Here is a 23,657-nt window from a genome sequence, read left to right as displayed (position 1 = left end):
CGCGATATCAGCGAGACGGGGTGGTTAGAAAAGACCAACTGTACGCCTGAAGTCCGCCCGCAAGGGTGAACTAGCAACCTTCCACGTGAATGCCGGAGCTCCGGTAAAATAAAAAGCACCAGTAAACCGGGAAGGAGCGAGAGGGCGAAACAGACTCGAGCCAACAACGGGGCGACGGAGTAATGACGGAGGGGGAAGGCCAGTCCCCCCCTTAGTCATCCGAGCGCACCATGAAGCAAGAGAACGGTCAAGTCCAGTCCTGGGTCTGTCCAGCCCCCCTTACTCCCTCCGCCTAGGGAGAGAGGGAGGCCGGCACGGGTATGTGGAGCGAGCGAGGACAGACCTACCCCCCCCCCCCCCCCCCCCCCGGCTCTATGGTAGAGCGGGAGGAGGGTAGGGTGACTGGACGGGCGTCTGGCTGCTTCGCGATCACATGGTGACCACGGAGCGGTAACGTGAGAAATACAACGAAAAAACATAGCCTAGGTTATAGCAACCAACTAACCAGTGAGATGCTATAGAGAAGCAACCGAACTGATGAGAGGAAGCAATAGACTGGTGGGGACCAATGAAATACGGGACCTAGGCTACGTAATATGCCAGACGCCGTAGGCTAACCTAAAATATATAAAATAACTAAAATTAGATTAAAATAAAGTAAGAAAGTAAATCAGTAGGAGAAAAAATCCAGGAGTGTACGACTAACCCGAAAGAAAGTCTACCACTCAAAGCTAGCCGGGGCCGATACTAAGAGCTGTGGCTAGGGTCTGGATGGAAGATGCCTACGCAAGGTAAAGAAGACATGCATGCATGACATAAACCAAGTAGGCTGGACCCCTAACATAATATAGATAACTAGCAATAGAGCGTAAAGTAATAAGGGAAGGTTCTAGGTATGGAAGACCAAGAACGAACCCGCCACGAGGCAGAACAATGCCGCCATGCTTCCGACCAAGAGCCAGTATTTATACCTAAAAAAAACGGCAAATACTGACTCAAGGCTGGAAAAAACCCAATAGCAACAATAACAGATTACTTAACTTAGCTGCTGCGATGGCTGCACGCTCCATAATTAGTTAAATCCAAGTAAGGGGCACAAAAACACAAGAGCAAAAAAGGGTACGTGTGTACACAGTGCGCTAACTGAAAAGGATGTCCACCAGAGGCGCAGCAGTCGGCAGCATGGGATGGAGTAGTAGTAGTTGCTGCCCACTCTGTGGGTCGGCTCTCCTCTTGTGGGGGTTTTGTAGTGGGAGATTTCTATTGGTAAGTGGTTCGTGGTAGTGGTCTCACTCGCCCTAGTGTTCATACCGACACCCTCTTGGAGGGTGAGCGAGTCAGTAGTACTGACCTTTTCTTTATTTTATTTATTCTCTGGTATGTGTTAGTACATTTACCTTAGAAATAATGGATTAAAGGGATATTTCGCGCAGCGACACGAACTGAGCCCAGAAAATCAGTTTTCACAAAGTGATGAATGTTCAATTCATCACTTTGTTTTTTCACAAAGTGCAGCATCATTAATTAAGACCATTTGGTTACTCTGTATGATAACTTTTCATATTCATATGATGGTATTATGCTGAGTTATGTATAACAACTTGTATCTGACAATCAAACTTTATGGAGTCTGCTGCTCAATTTTAGAAAAGAAATAGTAATAGAAATATTATGGAAAGAGAAAATGTTTGTTTTTTAAATCCCATAGAATTTGACCTTTAGCCATTTATAAAGGAAATCCAGGCCTTCTGTAGTAGAATTTCAGGGATGTTAATCTCATGCTGAAGGCACCTGGGTCAAGAGGCAGTTAATAAAAGGGATATTATCAAGCTGCTTAAGATTCAAAATATTTCCATTCTAAATTATTCCATTACAGTACCTGGGCATCTGTAGTCTGGTTTTCTTCCGAATTGTAAATGAACACGTGGGGGTCCCCAGAGGGGGAGGGAGAGGGAGGGGAAGAGGAGTGAGCACAGCTGCAGCTGGAGAAGTTCTAAGATCGATCATTCATTGTCTCTTGCTTTTATAACCTTGCCTATGCTCTCTCTTCCCAACATGCTCTGCTCAAGGTTATTCACTTTCTCCTTTTCCCCATAAGGCCCCAGCCAAAGGAGGTAGAGGTAAGGAGTGACCCGACATCCGGCCCTGGATTATGGTGCCAAGTCACTCAGGGAAGAGATGTGGCATTGTGCTGTAAGAGGCACAGGAGTGCCACCTGCCCATGTTGCTGCGACAACCAGAGGGGAGACAAAACTACACGAGTTGCAACCTGCTGGCGCAGGTCCCCAAGTTCTGTGGGCAGCTGATTTATGGAAGGGAGTGATGACAGCTTGGAAACCTCATGCGGGGCCGGTAGGCTGTGTTAGCACTGCCAATTTGGCAGGGCAATGCCGGTTTGTTTCTTCCTCACTCTTGTGAGGGAGTTCTTGGCACTGCCCAGATCATGCAAGTGGCATGGCAGTATAGTGGTGTCACAGTTAGTATCTCTGACAGGGAGATTTCGCACGGATTTTGGCTCTGGCACTAAGGCAGGACTAGTTGGAAGAAATGCCTTGGAATTGGTCTGGGAGTCCAAGTGGGTTAGAGCAAGTGGCACTGGCAGCGGAGGGTGACTCTCAGTCCTTTCACCTTCTAATGGAGGGCTGAGAGTGGCATGTAGTAGAGGCCACATAAATAGGACCCACATAAATAGGAGATCCTAAAGGAGATCGGGTCGCTGCTAAGGCAATGGCAGGCGTGGATGATGCAATGGTGTCTTGAGTGTCATAGTTAGGATAGTGCCAGTATTTGGCTGATTCATGCCCTTCCTGCTTGTAATCTTTATAAATTGCCCCACTAAAACTTGATTTTTGTCCTGCTCTGGCAGGAACACTATTGGTATATGTGCCTGGGAGTTTGAAACAGCAGAGGAGCCTTTGACAGTGTTTGGAAGTGATTCCGCTTTTAGGTTGGGCTGTTAGGGCTGTAAATTTTTGGGGCGAGATCTTTCTGTTGAGTGAGCTTAAGTGGGCGTGATGCGTTTCCCACTTGTCTGCCCACCTAGCACACTCGGCTAAGGTTGAGGGATTTTGTTCATGTAAGTCTCCAGGCTGCTAGGGGTGTAGCAGGAGAAGTCTCTATCTTGAAACACTCCAATATGTTGGCAGAGTCCCAAGCAGGAAGAGATCCCTTCCGGTGATCAAAGTTCTTATCTTTAAAGAAGTCCAGTCTGTCCATGACAGTCCAGCATCTTTAGGAAAGCACTTCCAGTTCTGACACCACCTTTCAGGAGTGATTTTGTATGCCTGAGTGAGGGCACTCCTCATGAGGTCCAGGTTCCCCTGATCTTCTGCAGGAAGGGAGCGAAGAACAATACGACCCTTTCATTTTATATGTTTATTAAGCACTAATGCAACTTCAGTGTCGGAAGGGGAAAAGTTCTGGAATACCCATGAGATATGATCAAGCCACCCCTCGGCACTTTCATTGTTCCAAGGCTGGACGAAGCTGTGTGTCCTCTGCAGCGTAGAATGTGTGTTGGCGGAGGGGTCGTGTTTGCCCACAGCCACACTAGTTCAAGTTCATGTTACCGTATGGCTTCCCTCTCTTCTCATTCTCTCTCGGCAGCTTCTCATCTGACGGCTTGAACCCTCTCAACTTGGGCATCAACCCAAGCCCCAAGTATCTCTCCCCGCAGGTTTTTCCAAGCCCACATGGTGTGGAAGTGTCTGAAGTCAGTCATGATGGTAGGTGCAGAACTGTTTAGATATCTGAGTCTCAGGAGTGTCAGTGGTGGTGGCACTCAAAATTGCATGTCTCTCAAGATGTTTATAAAGCTTGGCAAAACTGGCACTCTTCTTAGTAAGTGCTAAGAGGTGATGGTGTCAACTAAGTGGCACTCAAGTGGTAGGCAAAGGTTGTGTGTTGACAGCTGGCACTCTCACCAGTTAACTAAGATGGACAGGGATGTCACTGAAGCGATAGTATGTGTAAACAGGCACTCTAACCAGTTACTCAGGGACAAGATGTGAAGGAGAGCCAGCAATGATGGCACTCAAATTCATACATCTAGCAAGATGTCAAACAAGGCTGGTATCCTCACCAGGAGTGTCGCAAAAGTGGGACTCAGGAGGTAAAGTAAGTCACGTCAAGAACTGGCACTCGAGCCAGCAGGTAGCACAGATCAGGAGTGGCATGGAAGTGGCACTCAGGAGGTAAACAAGGTTACCTCAGAGTGGCACTCACTGCAAAAGTAGCACTTAAGGATCAAGTGGTGGTTATCTCAACTGGTACTCACACCAGTAAAGCACAAAACTCAACTTGGACAGGAGTATGTCAGTGATGGTGACGCACAGGTGCTACAGGCACGGAGGCAGTGTCAGTGGTGGTGACGCAGGAGAACTGGCACTTGGCAACTATCTCAAATCAACAGTGTTGTCAGCATGGTGACACTGGATTGACCTGGCACTGCTTACCAGACAAGTAACAACAGGTGTGTGTCAACAATGGTGAGAGACAGAAGTGAATTGGCACTCTGCCAAACACTAAAGAGCAGTGGTTTCAGGGATGGTGACATAGGATGTGAACTGGCACTCGGCTTAACACTAAACAGCAGGGGTGTAAGCGAGGGTGACATGGAAGTGAAGTGGCACTCGGCCAAATGCTAAACAGCATGGGTGTCAGTGAAGGTGACATGAGAGTGAACTATCCCTCGGCCAAACCCTGAACAGCAGGGGTGTCAGAGATGGTGACACATAAGTGAACTGATACTTGGCCAAACATTGAACAGCAATGGTGACACGGGAGTGAAGTGGCATTCGGCCAAACATTTGGGCAACAACAAAGGAGAGCAAGCGATTGCTTCCGAAAGCAGAGGCACTCTTGCCAATGCAAACGATGGTGGTGAAAAAATCACAGTACACAGAAAAGGTCGAAACGAACAACTATCTCTCTGTTGAAAAATTTTGTACTTGGAAAGATGTAGCCATGTTTATAACACAGGGATTGTACTTAATGGGTAAAGGTGAGATCTCAATATACAGTGGTACCTCAGGATACGAAATTAATCCATTCCGAGGTGGCCTTCGTAACCTGATCTCTTCGTATCTTGAACCGCAGTAAATTTTATGATAAAGCTAAATTGACCAATAAACAATGAAATACAACAATTTGGACCATTCAATACCTAACTTAATACGTACTACTAATATGTACTACATAGTACCTGTAAATAGTGTATTAGTGTACATGGTATACAAGAAATACTGTACGTACATACGTATGTATGTAGTAAAATGTGGAACCTTACCTATCGAGTGAGGCTTTCTCCGAAAGTGGTGACAGATGAGGAGGACAACGGCAGAAAACTTATACGTACATACACTTAACTTTACGAAACACATTAAAAAATTTCAGGAAACATAAAGACTAAACTTTACGAAACACATTAACCCTTAAACGCCGAAGCGGTAAAAAAAAAATGTCTCCCGTGTGCCGGAGACGTTTCAGAGTGAGCGCGGAAGCGGAAAAATATTTTTTTCAAAAAATCACAGCGCGCTTAGTTTTTAAGACTAAGAGTTCATTTTTGGCTCCTTTTTTTGTCATTGCCTGAAGTTTAGTATGCAACCATCAGAAATGAAAAAAATTATCATTATCATATATAAATAATGCGATATATGATAGCGCAAAAATGAAATTTCATATATAATTGTATTTAAATCGCGCTGTGCGCAAAACGGTTAAAGATAACAAGTTACTTCTTTTTTCGTTGTAATGTACACTAAATTGCAATCATTTTGGTATATAACACATTGTAAAACAATAAAAGCAACACAGAGAAAATATTATCACAAAATAATGCATGAATTCGTAACGCGCGGTCGTAAACAAATATTTTTTTTCAAAAATTCACCATAAATATAAATATTGTCCTAGAGACTTCCAATTTCTTTCAAAATGAAGACAAATGATTGAATATTACTATACTGTAAGAATATTAGCTTACAAATGCAGTTTTCGACCATATCTGACGAGTTAAAGTTGACCGAATGTCGAATTTTTTTATATATATTTTTTTATATGCAATTATTTCGGAAATAAGAAAAGCTACAACTTTCAAATATTTTTCGTTTTATTCTAAATAAAATTGCGCACATTTTCATATATAAAACTCTATGAAATGCCTAATATGAAACGGAGCAAATATTCCGAGAATGGGACTTACGCATTTCGGAGATTTGTGGCGGAGAATCCGCGCGCGGAGGGAAGGAAAGTTTTTTTTAAAAATTCACCATAAATTTAAATATTGTGCTAGAGACTTCGAATTTGTTTCACAATGAAGATAAATGACTGAATATTACTAGACTGTAAGAGTTTTATCTTACAATTGCGTTTTTCGACCATTTCGGTAGAGTCAAATTTGACCGAACGTGGTTTTTTTTCTATTCATCGTGATTTATATGCAAATATTTCAAAAATGAGAAAAGCTACAACCTTCAACTATTTTTTGTTGTATTATACATGAAATTGCGCACATTTTCATATATAAAACTTTATGTAACGGCTAATTTAAAATGGTGCAAACATTACCACAATCGCACGTATGATTTTTTCGGAAGAGTTACCGCGCGGACGTAAAGAAAATGTAATTTTTTTTATAAATTCACCATAAATCGAAATATTGTGCTAGAGACTTCCAATTTGTTGCAAAATGAAGGTAAATGCTTGAATATTACTAGAATATAAGCGGTTTAGCTTACAATTGCGTTTTTTGACCATTTCGGTAGAGTCAAAGTTGACCGAAGGTTGAAAATTTGTCACTTATCATTTTTTATATGAAAATATTTCAAAATTGATAAAAGCTACAACCATGGGTTGTTTTTAGTTGTATTGTGCATGAAATTGCGCACATTTTCATATATAAAACTTTATGTAACGGCTAATTTAAAATGGTGCAAACATTACCACAATCGCATGTATGATTTTTTTCGGTAGAGTTACTGCGCGGACGTAAGGAAAAAGTTTTTTCATAAATTCACTATAAATCGAAATATTGTGCTAGAGACTTTCAATTAGTTTCAAAATTAAGATAAATGATTGAATATTACTAAAATATAAGAGTTTTAGCTTACAATTGCGTTTTTAACCATTTCGGTAGAGTCAAAGTTGACCAAAGGTTGAAATTTTGTAACTTATCGTTATTTATATGAAAATATCTCAAAACTGATAAAAGCTACAATCATGAGTATTTTTTTGTTGTATTCTACATAAAAATGCGCACATTTTCATATATAAAACTCCATGTAACGGCTAATTCAAAATGGTAAAAAAATTATGTCAAAGTGACGAAATAATTTCCGAGATGTGTCACAGATACTTTTTAGTGCAGCAAGAAAGAAATTAGCGCTTGCGCGCCTGCGTAACAATTGTAAACAAAACAACACCTTGATCCGTGAACTCCCAGCATCCCCCAAGGCGCGTGATTCAAGAGTTTTCGGCTGGTAGGCCTAAAAGTATTTTTCCGCGAATTTTTAAAAAAACTTTTGTATGTCGACGTAAAATACGTCCAGTCGGCACCCGAGAGACAAAAAATGTCGACGTAAAATACGTCCAGTCGGCGTTTAAGGGTTAACAAATGGCACAAAACCGTAATACTTAACTTTACAAAAAACTGCGCAAGCATACAACCTGTGTAAGCCTTTTCGGGGTGTCTTTTCTACAAATGATTGCACCTTATGAAACGCAGCTAGAGCATCCTTAATTTCTGCTGTTGTCATAGGGTCATCCTCCTCCTCCTCGCCGCTGCTAGAGAACTCTTCTTGAACGACGTTGTGTTGCATGGCCTCCAACTCCTTCAGGTCATCTGTCATAAGCTCCTCTTGGTGCTCCTCGAGAAAGTCATTGATGCCCCATGGACTTGCCGAGTGCAACGATCTCGTCAAGATCTGGTTGCGAAACAGTTTCAGGATCGTCAACTGTTTCTGAATCTGCACCAGCTTCGCCCACGTCGAATCCCTCGAAGTCTCGGGTGGATACGGCATCAGGCCAGAGTTTCCTCCACGAAGAGTTCAAGGTTCTCCTCGAAACCTCCTGCCAAGCTTGATCGATGAGTCTGATGCATATTACGATATCGAAATGCTCCTTCCAAAATTCACGCAAGGTGAGGTTTGTGGCATCAGTGATGTCGAAACATCTCTTAAAAAGATGTTTCGTATACAGCTTCTTGAAGTTCGATATCACTTGCTGGTCCATGGGCTGAAGGAGAGAGGTGGTGTTAGGCGGAAGATAAAGAACCTTGATGAAAGTATACTCTGCTAGGATATCTTCCTCGAGGCCAGGAGGGTGAGCAGGGGCATTGTCCAACAACAGCAGATATTTCAGAGGGAGGCGCTTTTCTTCCAAGAATTTCTTCACTGTCAGGCTGAAACAGATTTACCCACTCGGTGAACAAAAGTCTCGTTACCCAGGCTTTCGCATTAGCCCTCCACATCACTGGAAGCTTCTCCTTTAGCACTTTGTGGGCCTTGAAGGCTCGAGGAGTCTCCGAATGATAGAGAAGTAGGGGCTTCACCTTGCAATCCCCACTGTCGTTCGAACAAAGTGCGAGCGTAAGCCTGTCTTTCATAGGCTTATGCCCGGGTAGCTTCTTCTCTTCCTGCGTGATGTACGTCCGACGAGGCATTTTTTTCCAAAAAAGGCCAGTCACATCACAGTTGAAGACTTGCTGAGAACTGTAGCCTTCGTTGATCATCATCTCGTCGAACGTCTTAATAAAGGCTTCTGCCGCTTTGGTGTCCGAGCTGGCCGCCTCCCCATGCCACACCACCGAATGGATGCCAGTCCGTTTCCAGAATTTTTCAAACCACCCATGAGAAGCCTTGAAGTCTGGGGTTGGCGTTGATGTCCCTTCTCTGTCGTCTTCGGCCTGGGCAATCAAATCGCCGAAAATAGCGCTGGCCTTGCGGGAGATTGCCGTCTCGGCTATCGTATCAGCAGCGATTTCTTTGTCTTTTATCCAGACAAGAAGCAGCCTCTCCATCTCGTTGTGCACGTGGCTCCTCTTGTTAGATAAAATAGTGACGTCCTTGGAAAGTGTAGCTGCTTTGATGGCTTCCTTCTGCTTAAGGATGGTGCCTATTGTCGACGGATTTTGGCCGTAGTACTCCTTAGCGATCACACTCAACCCCATGCCAGCTTCATATTTTTTAATGATCTCCATCTTCGTCTCCATAGAAAGCATCTTCTTCTTTCCGTGAACTTCAGCAACTTTCTTGGGACCCATGACTACGTATACTGTACCTAATTAAGTTATGTAGTATATGTACTAAAGTTCTCACACAACACGATAAAGTAGTACTACAATGAAATCACTAACAAATTTTACGTTATTAAACGAAATCGTATAGAATGAACGAATTCCGTGTCCGTACGATAACGATGCTGCTACGGAGGGACCGAAGAACGCCTTTATGTTGATGCATGATGGGAGAGATACTGACCAATAGGAGAGCAGGATCTTATGGCGGTGACTAGCATCAAGAACCAATGGGAGAGTGGGAGGATGGTGGCGAGTCTACCCAGTTGGCGGCGCGCGAGTTTTAAAATTGTTATCGGTGGTCTGGGCGAATCTCGGGACTTTACAGCAACAACCTTTCGTAACCTGAACTATTTTCGTAAGTAGAGCCAAAAAAATCTTCGTATTTGCTTTCGTAACTTGAATTTTTCTTAAGCTGGGACTTTCGTATGTCGAGGTACCACTGTATTTCCACAAGTATATCACAAAAGAATATTACATAGAGTGCTACTAATTCCCATAGTAAATCCTAACTGCTGCTAATTCCCAAATTAAATTGTAACTAAGTCTACAATCGCTAAAGTCTCAGAGCATCCTCAGAAAGTTAATGACCGACAGCAGTTAGTGAATGTGAGAATGAATTCTTAAGGGGGCAGGGGAAAATCCCTTAATGAAAGGTCAAGGTCACTACATTAAGATGACAGCTAAGTCGGGCAGATGACACGAAAGAGCTAGAATTCTGGCTGAGAATTAATAATCAACATCTCAAATACACAGACTTAAAAGCAGCGCGGTTAACTGGGAAAGCATAATAGAGAACTTCAACATTACTCTTAACATGATAGAACAGTTAACCAAAGTTTAACATTACTGCAAAAAGCTTTACTACCATAATTCATGCAAAACTAGGGAAAGACATGTTCAGTGGAAAAAAAATTGAAATTCAAAATGGTGGGCTGTTTATTCAAAAGCTTTGGCTGGATAGTTGAGCTGGATGAGATGGGGGTTGCCAAAGGTGACTGCACGGAATTGTGAAGGATATCGTGATTGCAACAGGGAACTACAGACTTTCCCAGAGTGAATACTACCCTATTATAGAACACTTAGGACTTACACTCATTAAACACTTGAGATGAAAGGTCTCCAAAGGGGAACACGATATCAAGTGCTTAATAACAGTTTTGTTAGTGGCGTATGGCAACTAGAGTACTAGTGTAAGCAAGAGGAGATTTTGGCAGCTGGCACGCACAGACTAAGGTACATGTGTACCAAAGTGAATAACTCATGTTCACTGAATATCAAAACTCAAGAACACTGACCATTGTCCAGTGAGAGCTCTACGATATTACTTACAGAGGACCGGAAAGATTAGAGGGCCTTTTAGCCATCTCTAGTGTTCGGTTAGGGACCCTTCTTGTCCAATGTCAGAGAATGCTCTAGCTTACTTTTTGAGAGACTTAATTTCAAAGGTCACTCTCTAATACAAGAGGACATCCTGCCGTCTTGTAAGGTGAAAGCTCATAAAATTGTCATGTTTTAGATCCTCATGGTGTTGCAACAGTTTGCACTGAGGGAATTTAAGGTTCTACTGGTGCCTCTACTTTGTATAGTTATGGAAGTTAATTAAAAGATAACTTTAATCATCCTAGATTATGGAATTTAATGAAAAGATAACTTTAATCTACTCATCCTGGATTTTTTTGCACCTACTGAATCTTTACGGCTGATTGCTTACACAAGGTAGAGACTGAAGGTGAACATGAATGCCAGTACTCAAGGTGAACTTCTTTCCTTAGAAGTCAGTCTCTTGGTACATATTGACTACTACGTTAGTCATGCAAAACTCATTGTTTCTTTGACCATTTGTTATAAATTTCACATGTCAGCCCTTGCCAGCATACCTCGTCCTTTCATGTACTACAAGTAAGTTGAGGGTCTTACTGTAAATGTACCATAAAACTTTTGCAGTGTTTACCAGGAATGCTTAAATGCCAGGTTTGTGGTATGATAGTACAGGTAATGCACATCAGAGTACTTACTAGATATGAAAATGATCAACCTATCAGTTCTCAAAACTTATATCTGCTGAATTTAAGGTTCAAAGAATATGCTGACATAAAAAAACATGTAAGCTATGTAAGAGAACATGAAGAAAAATACTATAAGGGAAAAACTCATAGTACTTACAACTAATTTAACTGATGAACATACAATTCAAGTATCCAGAAGTGAAACAAAGGTACTGAACTTAAACTGTGAACTTAAACCAAAATGGTGTAAATGTTGAAAATTGGACTCTAAAGAGTCTAGTTAAAAAATGAATAAAGTAATTCTGCCTTAAAATAGCTGGCAACCCTCCGGTCATATATCTAGAGACATAGAAAGGAAATTTTCTTGAATACAAAAGTACATATTTGTGCTTCAATTTTAGAATTAAAAAAAATACTCATAGATGTAAATTGATTATCAAAAGTCAATTAATGAAATGATATTGTAAAATATATGTGAGTTTAAAAATCTTGGAGCATCCCAAAAACAGTTCTGCTGTGAGATAGAACTTTTGAACCCTTTTGTCTTATTTGACTAGGTGGAAGTCCTCTTGAAATTGGGTATGTCTGGTGGGCTCTGGTCAAAAATCAGTACGTCAAAAATGACTAATATTGCTACTAGTTTTTCATGTTGTTAACTGAAAAACAAATGTTAACATATAACAAATTACTGTTTATGTACTAGAAATTATTTGAAGCCTAGGCTTAAAATTTTTTCTTCCTTTTTAGGCGCCAGTAAGTGAAGGATCTAAGGTAGCAGAATCTTCCTTAGCTAAGCAAGGAACAGCTGTTGACTGGTCAAAAATGAACAATATTGAAACGCTCTTTACATCCACAAAGGTATGAAGTGAGGCTGTACTTTTTTTTTAAATTTATTTATTTTGTATTTTAGAATATTTTTATATACTTGCACTTTTAGTATTTCTCTTAATGTACCAGCTACTGTGAATTTTATGTTGATCTGCTTACAATTCAACAGATTTACTAATATTTGTATGGAAGGGCTAGACTTCATACAGTAACCTCTCAATTATCTAGATCTTCATTATCTGGAACTCAACATTATCTGACATTTCAAAACATTTGAAAAACTCCTCTCAAATTATTGGTAATGGCTGTGGGGCCTCAGGAGAATGTTGGTAACACTGCATAGACTCATGAAGAGACTTGAGAAAGGGTTTTGGGGTATGGGGAGGCCTGGAGAAGTATTCAAGGTGTAGGGGGGTTGTTGGTCAGATGACTGGGTGCCATGGAAGAGGAGGGGCAGTAAGTCTATGTAGAGAAACTCACTCAGAGAAAGGGTTGTTTTGAAAGTTGGGTGGAGCTGGCTTGTGGGGGGAGGGGGTGGGATGCATTGTTGATGGGTGAAGAGGGCCAGGTAGACATTTGACTTGCTAGAGCTTTTTTCTTTCATGTTTTTACATTTGTAAAGTACTGTATTACAACTTGTAATGAAATACATCAACCCCAAAGCAAAAAAGAGAGAGAGAGAGAGAGAGAGACAGACAGACAGACTATCACTTAGGTTGAAGCCCATGACACCCACACTCCTTCCCTTTTTCATTTTTATTTTATTTTATTCTCTTTTGTATTTTTGCTGAGCTTTCTCATTTTTTATTTTTACATCCCAAAAGATAGTAGCAATCGTGTGTATGTGTATCGTACAAACATAGGCTCACTCCTTTGCTTTGGGTGATGGCTCCAAGTCAAGTTATAAACAGCTCAATGTGTTGCTAAAATCTGAAAATTTTGCATTTTAAATACATTGTGTACTGTTATATGTGTGATAATTTAGAGTCAGCTAAACTTGTAAAGAAATACTGAACAGTAAGTCAAGCAAAGCAAAAAGAAAAAAATGGCAGCACATGATACAGCGCTGAGAAAAACTCACTTGAACAGCATACAGTGGACCCCCCATATTCGCGTTCTCCAGATTCGCGGACTCACACATTCGCAGATTTCTCTGGGGAACGTTTCCCTGCATTATTCACGGAAAATTCACGCATTCGCGGTATTTTTCTATGATAAATATCCACAAATTACTGGTTTTTTTGATGAATTTCATCATAAAATGCACTTTTTGTGATAAAACTATTAAAAAAACCAAGTATGAAAATTTTTAGTGGGGTTTCTTCAGTTTTAACTAACAAAATAGGCTGTTTTTAGCATTTTCATAGGGGTTCCAAACATTCGCGGGTTCTAACTATTCACAGGGGGGTCTGGTACGCATCCCCCGCGAATACGGGGGGACCACTTTATTATGTAGACTACATATCATGATGTTAGCATTAATGAAATGCCACATATAGATATAAACACACACAGGCACACAATAAGCTTTTGTGATATTATTAGGTGAAAAGGAAAATCATTACAGTTGGGTTACGGTTTACGTCCGAGATCTGTTCCTACAGGAAGGACATAAACCGATTTTGTCCGTAAGCTAGAATTTAAGTAGATGTAAAGATGTGAATCCATAAAAATAAAAAAATAGATAAAAGAGGAAACAATTCCTGAGCAAATACATTTAGTACAAGGGTAAATATTATCCTTACATTTACAGTACAGAAAATAAAAAGAAACAATGCCTTACCCGTACTCCTGTGGTGTGGTTGGCTTGTACACTGAGCATTAAGGAGGGAGGTGAAACAGGCTTGACCAGGCTACTGGGTTGAGGAAGGTGCTAGAGATATTGGGGCAGGTGAGTCTGGAGAGGCAGAAGGTGCTAGCCCCAAATTCTTCACTTTTGCTCCCTTTTCTCCTTTTAAGTTCCTCATTGGACGAGTGGTTTGCATGCCCGCCTACCGTTTCAGTAGTCACTATTTCGATTCCCCACTCTGCCAATGTGGAATCAGAGGAATATATGCCTGGTGATTAGAAATTAATTTCTCGATACGTATATTGTGGTTCGGATCCCACAATAAGATGTAGTCCCATTGCTAGGTAACCAGTTGGTTCTTAGCCATGTAGAAATATCTGATACTTCAGGCCAGCCCTAGGAGAGCTGTTCACCAGCTCAGTGGTCTGGTTAAACTAAGATATACTTAACTTCTCCTTGTAAAGTTTCAAACTTGAAGGCTTTGCATGAATCAGCATTAGGCTAACTGGGGTGTGCCATTGATACTGATCTTCAACCGAAGCACTAACAATCGTTCCATCTCAGTTATGAAACTATTACACTGCTTTGTAATCACAGTAAATTTCATTGGAGTAGATCCTTTCACATGCTGAAGTATGTGGTTTTTATCTTTGATGATTGTCGACACAGTCGTACGACTAAACCCAAGTGCATGGTCAATATTAGATGGTGTTTTGCCTTTTCAGATCATTTTACTGTTATATCAACTTTCACTTCCTTGGGGATGGCTTTTCTTTTCTTCGTAGCACTGCCATCAGAAGAGCGTGCCTTATGCTTAGGAGCCATAATGCAATTAGAAAAAGTTCCCGAAAAAGCAACACAAATGAGACGCGAATGAAACACAATTGAGGATGCCATATAGTGAGCGAGTGACTGATGCAGTCTTCCCCATATTCTGCCACGAGACAATGTTATTCATCTGCTTTGTGCACAAACTAGTTCTACATCAAGTTTGAATTTGTGTTTGAATGAGGGAAGAATTTTTTAATAAATTTATCAGAGATTGTGAGACGTAACCACAGTATGATGTAGGTCGAGTGCAGCATAAATCGATGCTCTACTGTAATTCCAAACAGAAAAAATCAACTATAGAAAGATCAAACTGCTGCATAAATGTGTAGTACTGTTCTAGCCTTAAGCAAGTAAAGGGAAACAGTGATGAAGAAATATAAGTGAAAAGTGAAAACCCATCTTGCCTCGCTGACTGCACAGACCGTTCCATGCATTGCTAGCGCAAGCAATAAAAGTAAACCTTCAGCTTAAACCTAATCTTTCCAATCCCTGCAAAAGAAAAAAGCCTCTCCTTTTTAAACCTCTCAAAAAACTGTAGTTTTCATTTGTATCTTAAACTTAGCAGTGTTCATAAATGTATTTGATGTGTACAGCCATCATTGAGAAGTGTTATATATGTACTAAGGATGTAAACACAAGGTGTTTTACTCAAACATTTTCCATGATAAGGCAAAATTAATAAAATGAATATGTCATGTATAGGTACTCATGTACCTTGCGACACATTCAGATTTTGTCCCTAAACATGATTTCATAGTACTGTATATGCATATCTTGTGTATATCATGTAAGTTGTCTTTTTGATAGCCCAGATAACATTATGCTAACCTCTTTTCCTCAGTAATCTTATTAAATAAATGAAAGTAAATAATGAAAATAGCCTTTACTACACTCAATGAATTCCATTTTCAGTAGATCATACTGTACTTGGTTATCCGTGTACAGTGAAATTGATTTTTGGTAGATTGTACTAGGCTATGCCTTCAAACAAGACCACAACTCGCATAAACAACATTGACTATGACACAAACAAAGGAATAGAGAAACAGCTGTTTTGAGATTTTTGGGGATTTTATTGAAGCATAAATTTAGTTAGTTTACATTTGCATATTTGTTTTACATTTATATGCAAAAATAAAAATAATTATATTCCATTAATAATGCATTTCTTCTGGCAACTAAAAATTGATTCTCCTAATTCTTTTGGTAGTAAGCTCAATCAGCTGATCCTGGGAGTGTAAACATTAGCCTAGCCCATGTAAAATCATATGGCAGATATTTTTTATACACTATATACATGTATTACAATGATTAAATAACACGATAATGATACAGCATAAATGTATTTAGTAAGTAAAATATCTGTCCCATTACTATTACCTTTATCTTAGTACAGCTATGGTAGCTTATTTGACTTAAGCAAATGGCTACTGTTTGTGCAATACCCACCCTAGGCCAATAGTTCACATACATTTTGTATCATGTACGTATAGTAATACAATATGGTAACAACTGATGAGAAAGTTGTTGTATAAAAATACATTGTGATAAAAGCATAGTAGGCTGTGGGTAAACGCAGGTAATCTACCTACCTACTGAACTGTTTGTCGTATTGCCTAAGGCATAAAGTTTTCGGTTTAATTTATTGTAATGGTTGTTTACAGTTATGCAGTTTGACAAGATTAGATGAGGACTGGTAGAGAGTTGCTCTTGAACACCCCTAGATTTTATTTACTTGCCCTTATCTGAATGGCTCTTGGCTCTGGATAATTAAGAGGTTGTATTTAACTGCCAGATTATTAATAAATTGCATGGTTTCATAAGGGAATCATAAATAACTAGCTATTAAGTGAACATTTATAGTACCACATATACAGTAGGTAACAATCATTCACTAAGACCAAGTCAAATAGTAATGATACTTCTGTAAACAGTCTCTCTCTCTCTCTCTCTCATTCCTTTCTCTTACTCTCTCTTTCTCTCTCCAACAATCACTGTCTCTTACCCTCTTTCTTCTCAGTAATACCAACTGTGTCTGTCTGTCTTTTTTCCTCTTTCTTCTCCCTAACACCCTGTTTACTCTCTCTCATTTTCTCTCTCAACCCTCTTCTATTCTAAAACCACCCTCTTTGATGTCGTTGATGTTTACCCTATAGTATTCTTTTCTAAATGATAAGTCATATTTATAAAGAAATTTGTAAAGTAACTAAGTCTACGGGCATAGCCAGCCCCATTTCACGGGCAGAACCAGCTCTGTTTCACGGAATCCCTTCTCACCCTTCGGAGGGGGGAGAAGTAGAAATTTTGGGACTCGGGGCTCCCCGGGGGTTTCAGGGTTCCCAAACGTAGGTCTCGACCTTCCCAGGGTGGAAAACCATCTTCGTTCCAAATCTCAGTCCCGTCAGACCGACGGCCCAGCCGCCCATACCAAACATACATACATACATGCATCCAAACATACATACACACATCGCCAAATATATAAATAGACAACAATAGTGATATGAAAATTCATACAATATTATTGGATGCAGTGAAGTAAAGCATAACTTTTTAAAAGATCTATGGAAAAGATGCATTGTATTTGTATTTTATCAAACGATACTAGTACTAGTATGTGAATATTACATACACTAATTTTATATCTTATGTATGATGTGACCCCCTTAAAATTAGCTCCAAAATTAGGTGTTCAAAAGTCGCATGATATGCAAGTACAGTGGAATCTTGACATATGAAAATCCCTACTTACGAAAAATCCAAGTTACAAAAGCAAAGACGAAGATTTTTTTGCTTCTGTATACGAAAATAATTCAGGTTGCAAAAGGTTAAGTCCGAGATTCGCCCAGACCACCGAGAACAATTTTAAAACTCGCGCGCCGCCAACTGAGTAGACTCGCCACCATCCTCCTGCTCTCCCATTGGTTCCTGATGCTAGTGACCGCCGTAAGATCCTGCTCTCCTATTGGTCAGCATCACGCCACTATGTAAAGGCATTCCTTGACCATTTTTTGCGGCAGCGTTATCGTAAACACTGAAAGTCGTTCGTTCATATATATTTCGTTTGTCAACGTAAATTCATGTTTGTGATTTCACTTTCGTTTTACTGTAAGTTACTTCATTGTGTTGTGTGTGAACTTAATTACTTACATTATTAGCCATGGGTCCCAAGAATGTTGTTGAAGTTCACGGAAAGAAGAGGATGCTTTCTAAGGAGAACGAAGATGGAGATAATCAAGAAGTGTTTAATGTTTTCTGCCATTTGTTAATGTGTTTCGTAAAGTTTAGTGTTAATGTTTTCTGCCATTTTTTAATGTGTTTCATAAATTTGAGTGTTCATGCTTTCTGCCATTTGTTCTCCTCAAAAGGTAAGGTTCCACATTTTACTACATATGTACGTACATGTACGTAAAGTATTCCTTGTACCATGTACACTAATACACTTTATTTACAGGTATGTACTACAATAAAGGTTATGTTAGGTATTGAATGGTCCAAATTGTTGTATTTCATTGTTTATTGGTCAATTTAGCTTTATTATAAAATTTACTGGTGTTTTTGTAGGGCTTGGAATGAATTAGGCAATTTACATGTAAAACTTAGTTCAAGATACAAAAAAATCAGGTTACGAAGGCTGCTTCGGAACAGATTAATTTCGTATCCTGAGGCACTACTGTGTGCATGATATATATTCACTGTACTATATTTCCATAGTTTTATGACTAAATGATACTTGGGTATGTATAAGCATTTTTAAAAGGGGATATTTGGTGTTTGAACTATCAAAACAGGCTGTTATATGCATTTTTAGAGGGTGTCAAGTATTTGCAGATTTTAGTTATTTGGCGGCAGCCAGTTATGGTACACATCCCCTGCGAATATACTGGGGGTCGACTGCAACTATATACTACATATCTTTTTATCCTTTTCCAGTTGATGGCAAAGAAATTATTAATGGGCAGGTAGTCCCCTTCTTTCTAAAGGGCAAGGTCTGAACTGACTACCATTAGACAAACACACATTTTCACGTTAAACATTTCAAAATAAGAAAGAATCTGGGAAATTTTTCATTTAATAGACAGATATGAGAATATTAGATGCTCTGAGTTTATTTTATGCTTAAAGAGCATTCTTCACAGAAGGGAAATTTTATTTCAGCAAATAAGAAAGTTAGCCTAACTTTACAAATTTCTTAAAGAATGGTCATTATAAGCATCCGTTTTTTGCAACTCTCCTCCACATTATTTTTACAGTCTTCTTCTTCTTCTTCTTCTTCTTCTTCTTCTTCTTCTTCTTCTTTTCTTCTTCTTCTTCTTCTTCTTCTTCTTCTTCTTCTTCTTCTTCACCAGAGATAGTGCTTGGGAAAAAAATTGTGGCAGGGGGCTTAGTGTGTTATGGGAACTGCTATTAACATTGTGAAGATTTTGGGGGGAGGGTTAGAATATGTCTGCCAGAGCACACACTTCACTGATTGAGCGAAAAGGTTTAGCAATATTTTTCTCTGATTACTCTGTGTAATCTTATACTTTGTGCTCCATTAATGACTTTGGTGTCATTAAGGCTAAAGAGGTGATCTTTATCATGATTATGTTTAGAAATTGTTAACAGAAAACATTGATACCATGAGTAAGTTAGCCGTAGAAAATTTGGTAATTTTATCCCAAAAATTCATTATTAATGAGAAAGAGATGTCCAATTTTTATTTGAGTATAAGTATGATAAATTACCTTTTCATTATCATGAAATTTATTACAATTTGAGTCATGTATTTGTAATGATGCTTTGTATAATTTCTGGCAAATTTATTAGAAAAAAAATATTTTGATGATGACTATAGTTGTTAGAATCTCAGAGGTTAAAAAATGGTCAGTGACTGTAATTATCATCAAAATCTAAGCGTTAAGAATTAAACAAGGATTTACTGTATATTGTAGTCCATCATGTCCCCTGTTTTTTACTTCTTGTTTACTCTGAATGTAAGATGACGACAAGATGTGGTAAATGCATGTAGTGAGCGCCTCAGTGGCGTGGTTGGTATGGTGTTTGCGTCCCACCTCGGAGGCCGCGGGTTCGATTCTCGGCCATTCCACTGAGGAGTGAGAGATGTGTATTTCTGTTGATAGAAGTTCACTCTCGACGTGGTTCGGAAGTCACATAAAGCCGTTGGTCCCGTTGCTTAATAGCCACTGGTTCCATGCAACGTAAAAGCACCATACGAACCAACAATAAATACATGTGGCAGAGGAGGTCTAGTGCTCTTTATTAAAGCTTTTTGCCCATCACTACCTGGTCCTAATTCCAATTCTTCGTAATCTTCCAGAAAGCTGTAAAAGAAAATCATTGCCAAATACGTTAGCAGTCAGTGCCTGTTATTTGCCACAGATGAAGTTTAGGAACCCATTAAAGTGTGAAAAGGTTTATGTATCCTATATTATGATGAAACTTCAGCATTTCTTCAAATGATATAGGGATCATAGTACAATAGTGAACATTATTGAACTCTGTATGCAAACATATTTTACTAAAATTTGCAGAAACCGCACCTCATTACATCAAAGCTAATTAAGGTTTAAACTTCACAATGAAACCAAGGCATGCATGGTCTCATTCTTCTGAATATATTTCATTAGTACAGGTCTGTGTATTCTTGTTTTGACTTTACATGAAAATTTAAGCGAAATACAATAGTACTAGTTAAAAATGAATCTGAGTGCAGTATAATGCATTTTACACCTTACAATAACTCAAAACCTTTGTAGTGTGCTGTATGAAGTAAAGTCTTTAATAAACAATTAAATTATCATTTCCCATGTCATAGCTTACAGTGCTGTAAAGTGTCATTTCCTTGTTTAGCAATCATGTATAACAGATAACTATAAAGAAAAGTGGCATGCAAATTGAAAAATTGGCCATACACTAAAGCCTTTAGGATTTTTTTTGCATTTTTCAAACTACTAATTGCTATGTGCTGTACTGTATAATGTACCTTTCTCATACAACACAAAATATTATAGGACAGAATAAAGAGTTTCTTTTAAAAACAATGCTCCGCTACTAAATGTAACTTCATGTGGTGGAAGTCGTTAAGCTAAGCATAATGATGCATAACAGTCACATATTGCAAGTGAATGTTATTTATACTGCACTTATTACAAAGATGTGTCCATTATTATTAGAAGCTGATAAGTATTGCGCAATATAATTATATAAAATAGATATAATTTTATCATTGGTTGGTACAGTATATTTATGATACTACAGAAAATTATGCAAGATTTTCTTTGACAAAAATTTTTATTATAGTCCACCTTACTGTAAAAAAGTAATGAAATGTTATGAATCCAATTGGCCAGCATATCACTAACAACTTTGTGTAATTGTACTATAGTAAAATGTTGAAATAACACAGATCATAGCACTTGATCCCTGATAACATTTTTTCTTTAATTTTATCATTGTAGCACATTTGCCTGTTGTAAAGCAAAAATAACATTGGTTAGTTTAAAGTTTAATTTTCAACTGCAGCCTGTCCCTCAAGTGCAGAGGGTGCATAATTTTTTCTCAGGTTGACATTAAGACAACATGCTGTACAGTTGCCTGTGACCAGTCCAACCATTATCAAAGTGGTTGAGAATCAGCTTTGTGGCCAACGGCAAAACACTTATGTTTAACAGGTAGCAAGGTACAATGCCGTCAGCACACAAACAAATGTACCAGAAACTTGACTCCTGCTCCTAGCAGAATATAGGGAACACCAGTGAAAGCAAGAGCTTCCATAGTACAGAAATAAGGACTCATCATAGAAACAGTCAGTGATCACAGTTGAGAGAATAAGTCAGACCTGATACACATGATTATGCCTTATTTCCCCCTCCCCCTCCACATCAATAACCCAGTTGACATATGACATACTCAACAGGCCAGTCAGTGTGCATTCGGTGCACAGCTTGTTTGTCTCGCTGAGCAGACATTTTTTCAGATGCAATCCCATCTTGTGTGCATGAATGTTGTGTGAAGACTAAACTGTCTGGATGGAATGGAAAATAATTCATTTTACCATTTAATGTGGTTTAGTTCATATATATTGTTGCACTGAGAAAGGTAAGGTCAAGTAGTATATGTTATAGGTAGGGGAAGTGTTGAGGGGTTACTGTAATCCAGGATGGGTCCTAGTAGCATCTAGGGAACTTCAGGAGTGAACTGTCAGGACCTATCCATACAAATAAAGAATGAGAAAAGGATCTAGCTCTGGCTGGTGGGTCCAACCTTTGATAAACAAGGCTACTGGCTTGTGGCCATTTACTAATTTTTTCAGGAACTGAAGCTCGTAGGACTCCAGTTTGGCCAATTAAATAGTTAAATATGTATAGGTACTTTGTGGGTTAGTGATGGACACTTTATTTTTTAAGATAGCTTTATATATCTGTAGATAGGTTTTAGTATTTGATGATTTTGAAAGTATTTCAAGTTTTGACATGTTTGTTAGTAACCTAGAACAATAATACTTTTCAGGAAGGGCTTTCACTTCAGCCAGCTTCACATACACCAGTTGTTAGTGCAGCATCAGAAAATGTGGCTGGAGATCATGGTGTGGACCCTAGCTGTTTGGGAGTTAAACTTGCCTTTTCCAGTTCGGGTGTAGCATCAGGTCATGTGGGTAACACACCTCCACAACAAGTGAAGTCTTCTGATCATGCAGTTGTTGTACCCAATGGCCCTTCTGGGACTGGAGGTAACCCCATGCCCTGTCAGAAACCTCATGGTAAATCAATTCCTCTTCCATCATGGCTAAGTGACAAAGCCAGTATCCCTGCTGTTTATAGGCATGCATGTTCATTAGTTGAAGGCAAAGATGGATGGGTAGACACCAGTCGGGCTTATATGTTACTTATGAAGACTGGTTTACCCCCTCCTTTCTTGGGAATCCTCTGGGAGATGGTCAACCGAACCCAGCCAGGGCAGCTTTTAGACCAGGAGTTTACTACTTTATTAGCACTAGTGGCACTTGTTCAGGTAAGCATTTTAAACTATCTTTTGTAGAGTATTTCTGTTTGGCCTTTGTTAAGAGATGTGCAATAATTCCTCGATCTTATGCTATTTGAGTTGCGTGAATTCAGACACACACAAACTTTTCATTGGAACTTGATTGTCATATGCTATTTTTTCACAGATACTTGACATTTGCAAATCCATGAGAAACCCTGCAAAAGTTTTTAATTTTTTATGTAATTTATAAATTTTCAAGTTTATGTGCAAATTTAATAACTACTTAAATAAGAATAATAATTCTCTCTCTCTCTCTCTCTCTCTCTCTCTCTCTCTCTCTCTCTCTCTCTCTCACTGAGATGAGAGAATTGTTATGGTATATGGACTATGTTTATTTGTTTTGTATGATAAATAAACGATTTACCTAATAATAAGTACTAATTTTCAAATGATAAATAGTAGTAATAATATAATAATAATAATAATACATGCCAATAGACCGGATGTGACATTATTGACCTAATCAAAAAGTATCATTCATTGATGTCGCAGTACCATGGAACACCAGAGTAGATGAGAAAGAAAGAGAAAAAATTTATAAGTATCTAGACCTGAAAATAGAAATAAAAAGGATATGGGATATGCTAGTGGAAATTGTACCCATAATCATAGGACACTAGGAATGATCCCAAGAACCCTGAAAGGGAACTTGGAAAAATTAGATGCTGAAGTAGCTCCAGGACTCATGCAGAAGAGTGCGCTACTAGAAACAGTGCACATGGTAAGAAAATTGATGGACTCCTAAGGAGGCAGGGTGCAACCCAGAACCCCCCACTAAAAACCACCCAGTTGAATATGATGACTGTGGTAGACCTAAAAAAGAAGATAATAATAATAATAATAATAATAATAATAATAATAA

General features: G+C 39.1%; 1 protein-coding gene across 8 annotated transcripts in view; it reads left to right on the top strand.

Moving 5' to 3' along the window:
• LOC135196157 (synergin gamma-like) overlaps positions 1-23,657 on the top strand; it is a 272,072-nt gene that overhangs the window by 166,147 nt on the left and 82,268 nt on the right. For 7 of the 8 annotated variants that reach the window (XM_064222725.1, XM_064222724.1, XM_064222728.1 and 4 more), the window contains exons 5-6: positions 12,049-12,159; positions 22,262-22,762. In XM_064222725.1, coding sequence (XP_064078795.1) covers positions 12,049-12,159; positions 22,262-22,762 — 612 coding nt within the window. The remainder of the gene's footprint in view (positions 1-12,048; positions 12,160-22,261; positions 22,763-23,657) is intronic. The other variant, XM_064222729.1, reaches the window with a different exon arrangement.

This window comes from Macrobrachium nipponense, chromosome 17 (assembly GCF_015104395.2).
Source record: "Macrobrachium nipponense isolate FS-2020 chromosome 17, ASM1510439v2, whole genome shotgun sequence".
Lineage (NCBI taxonomy): Eukaryota > Metazoa > Arthropoda > Malacostraca > Decapoda > Palaemonidae > Macrobrachium > Macrobrachium nipponense.
This window is presented reverse-complemented; position numbering and strand designations above follow the sequence as displayed.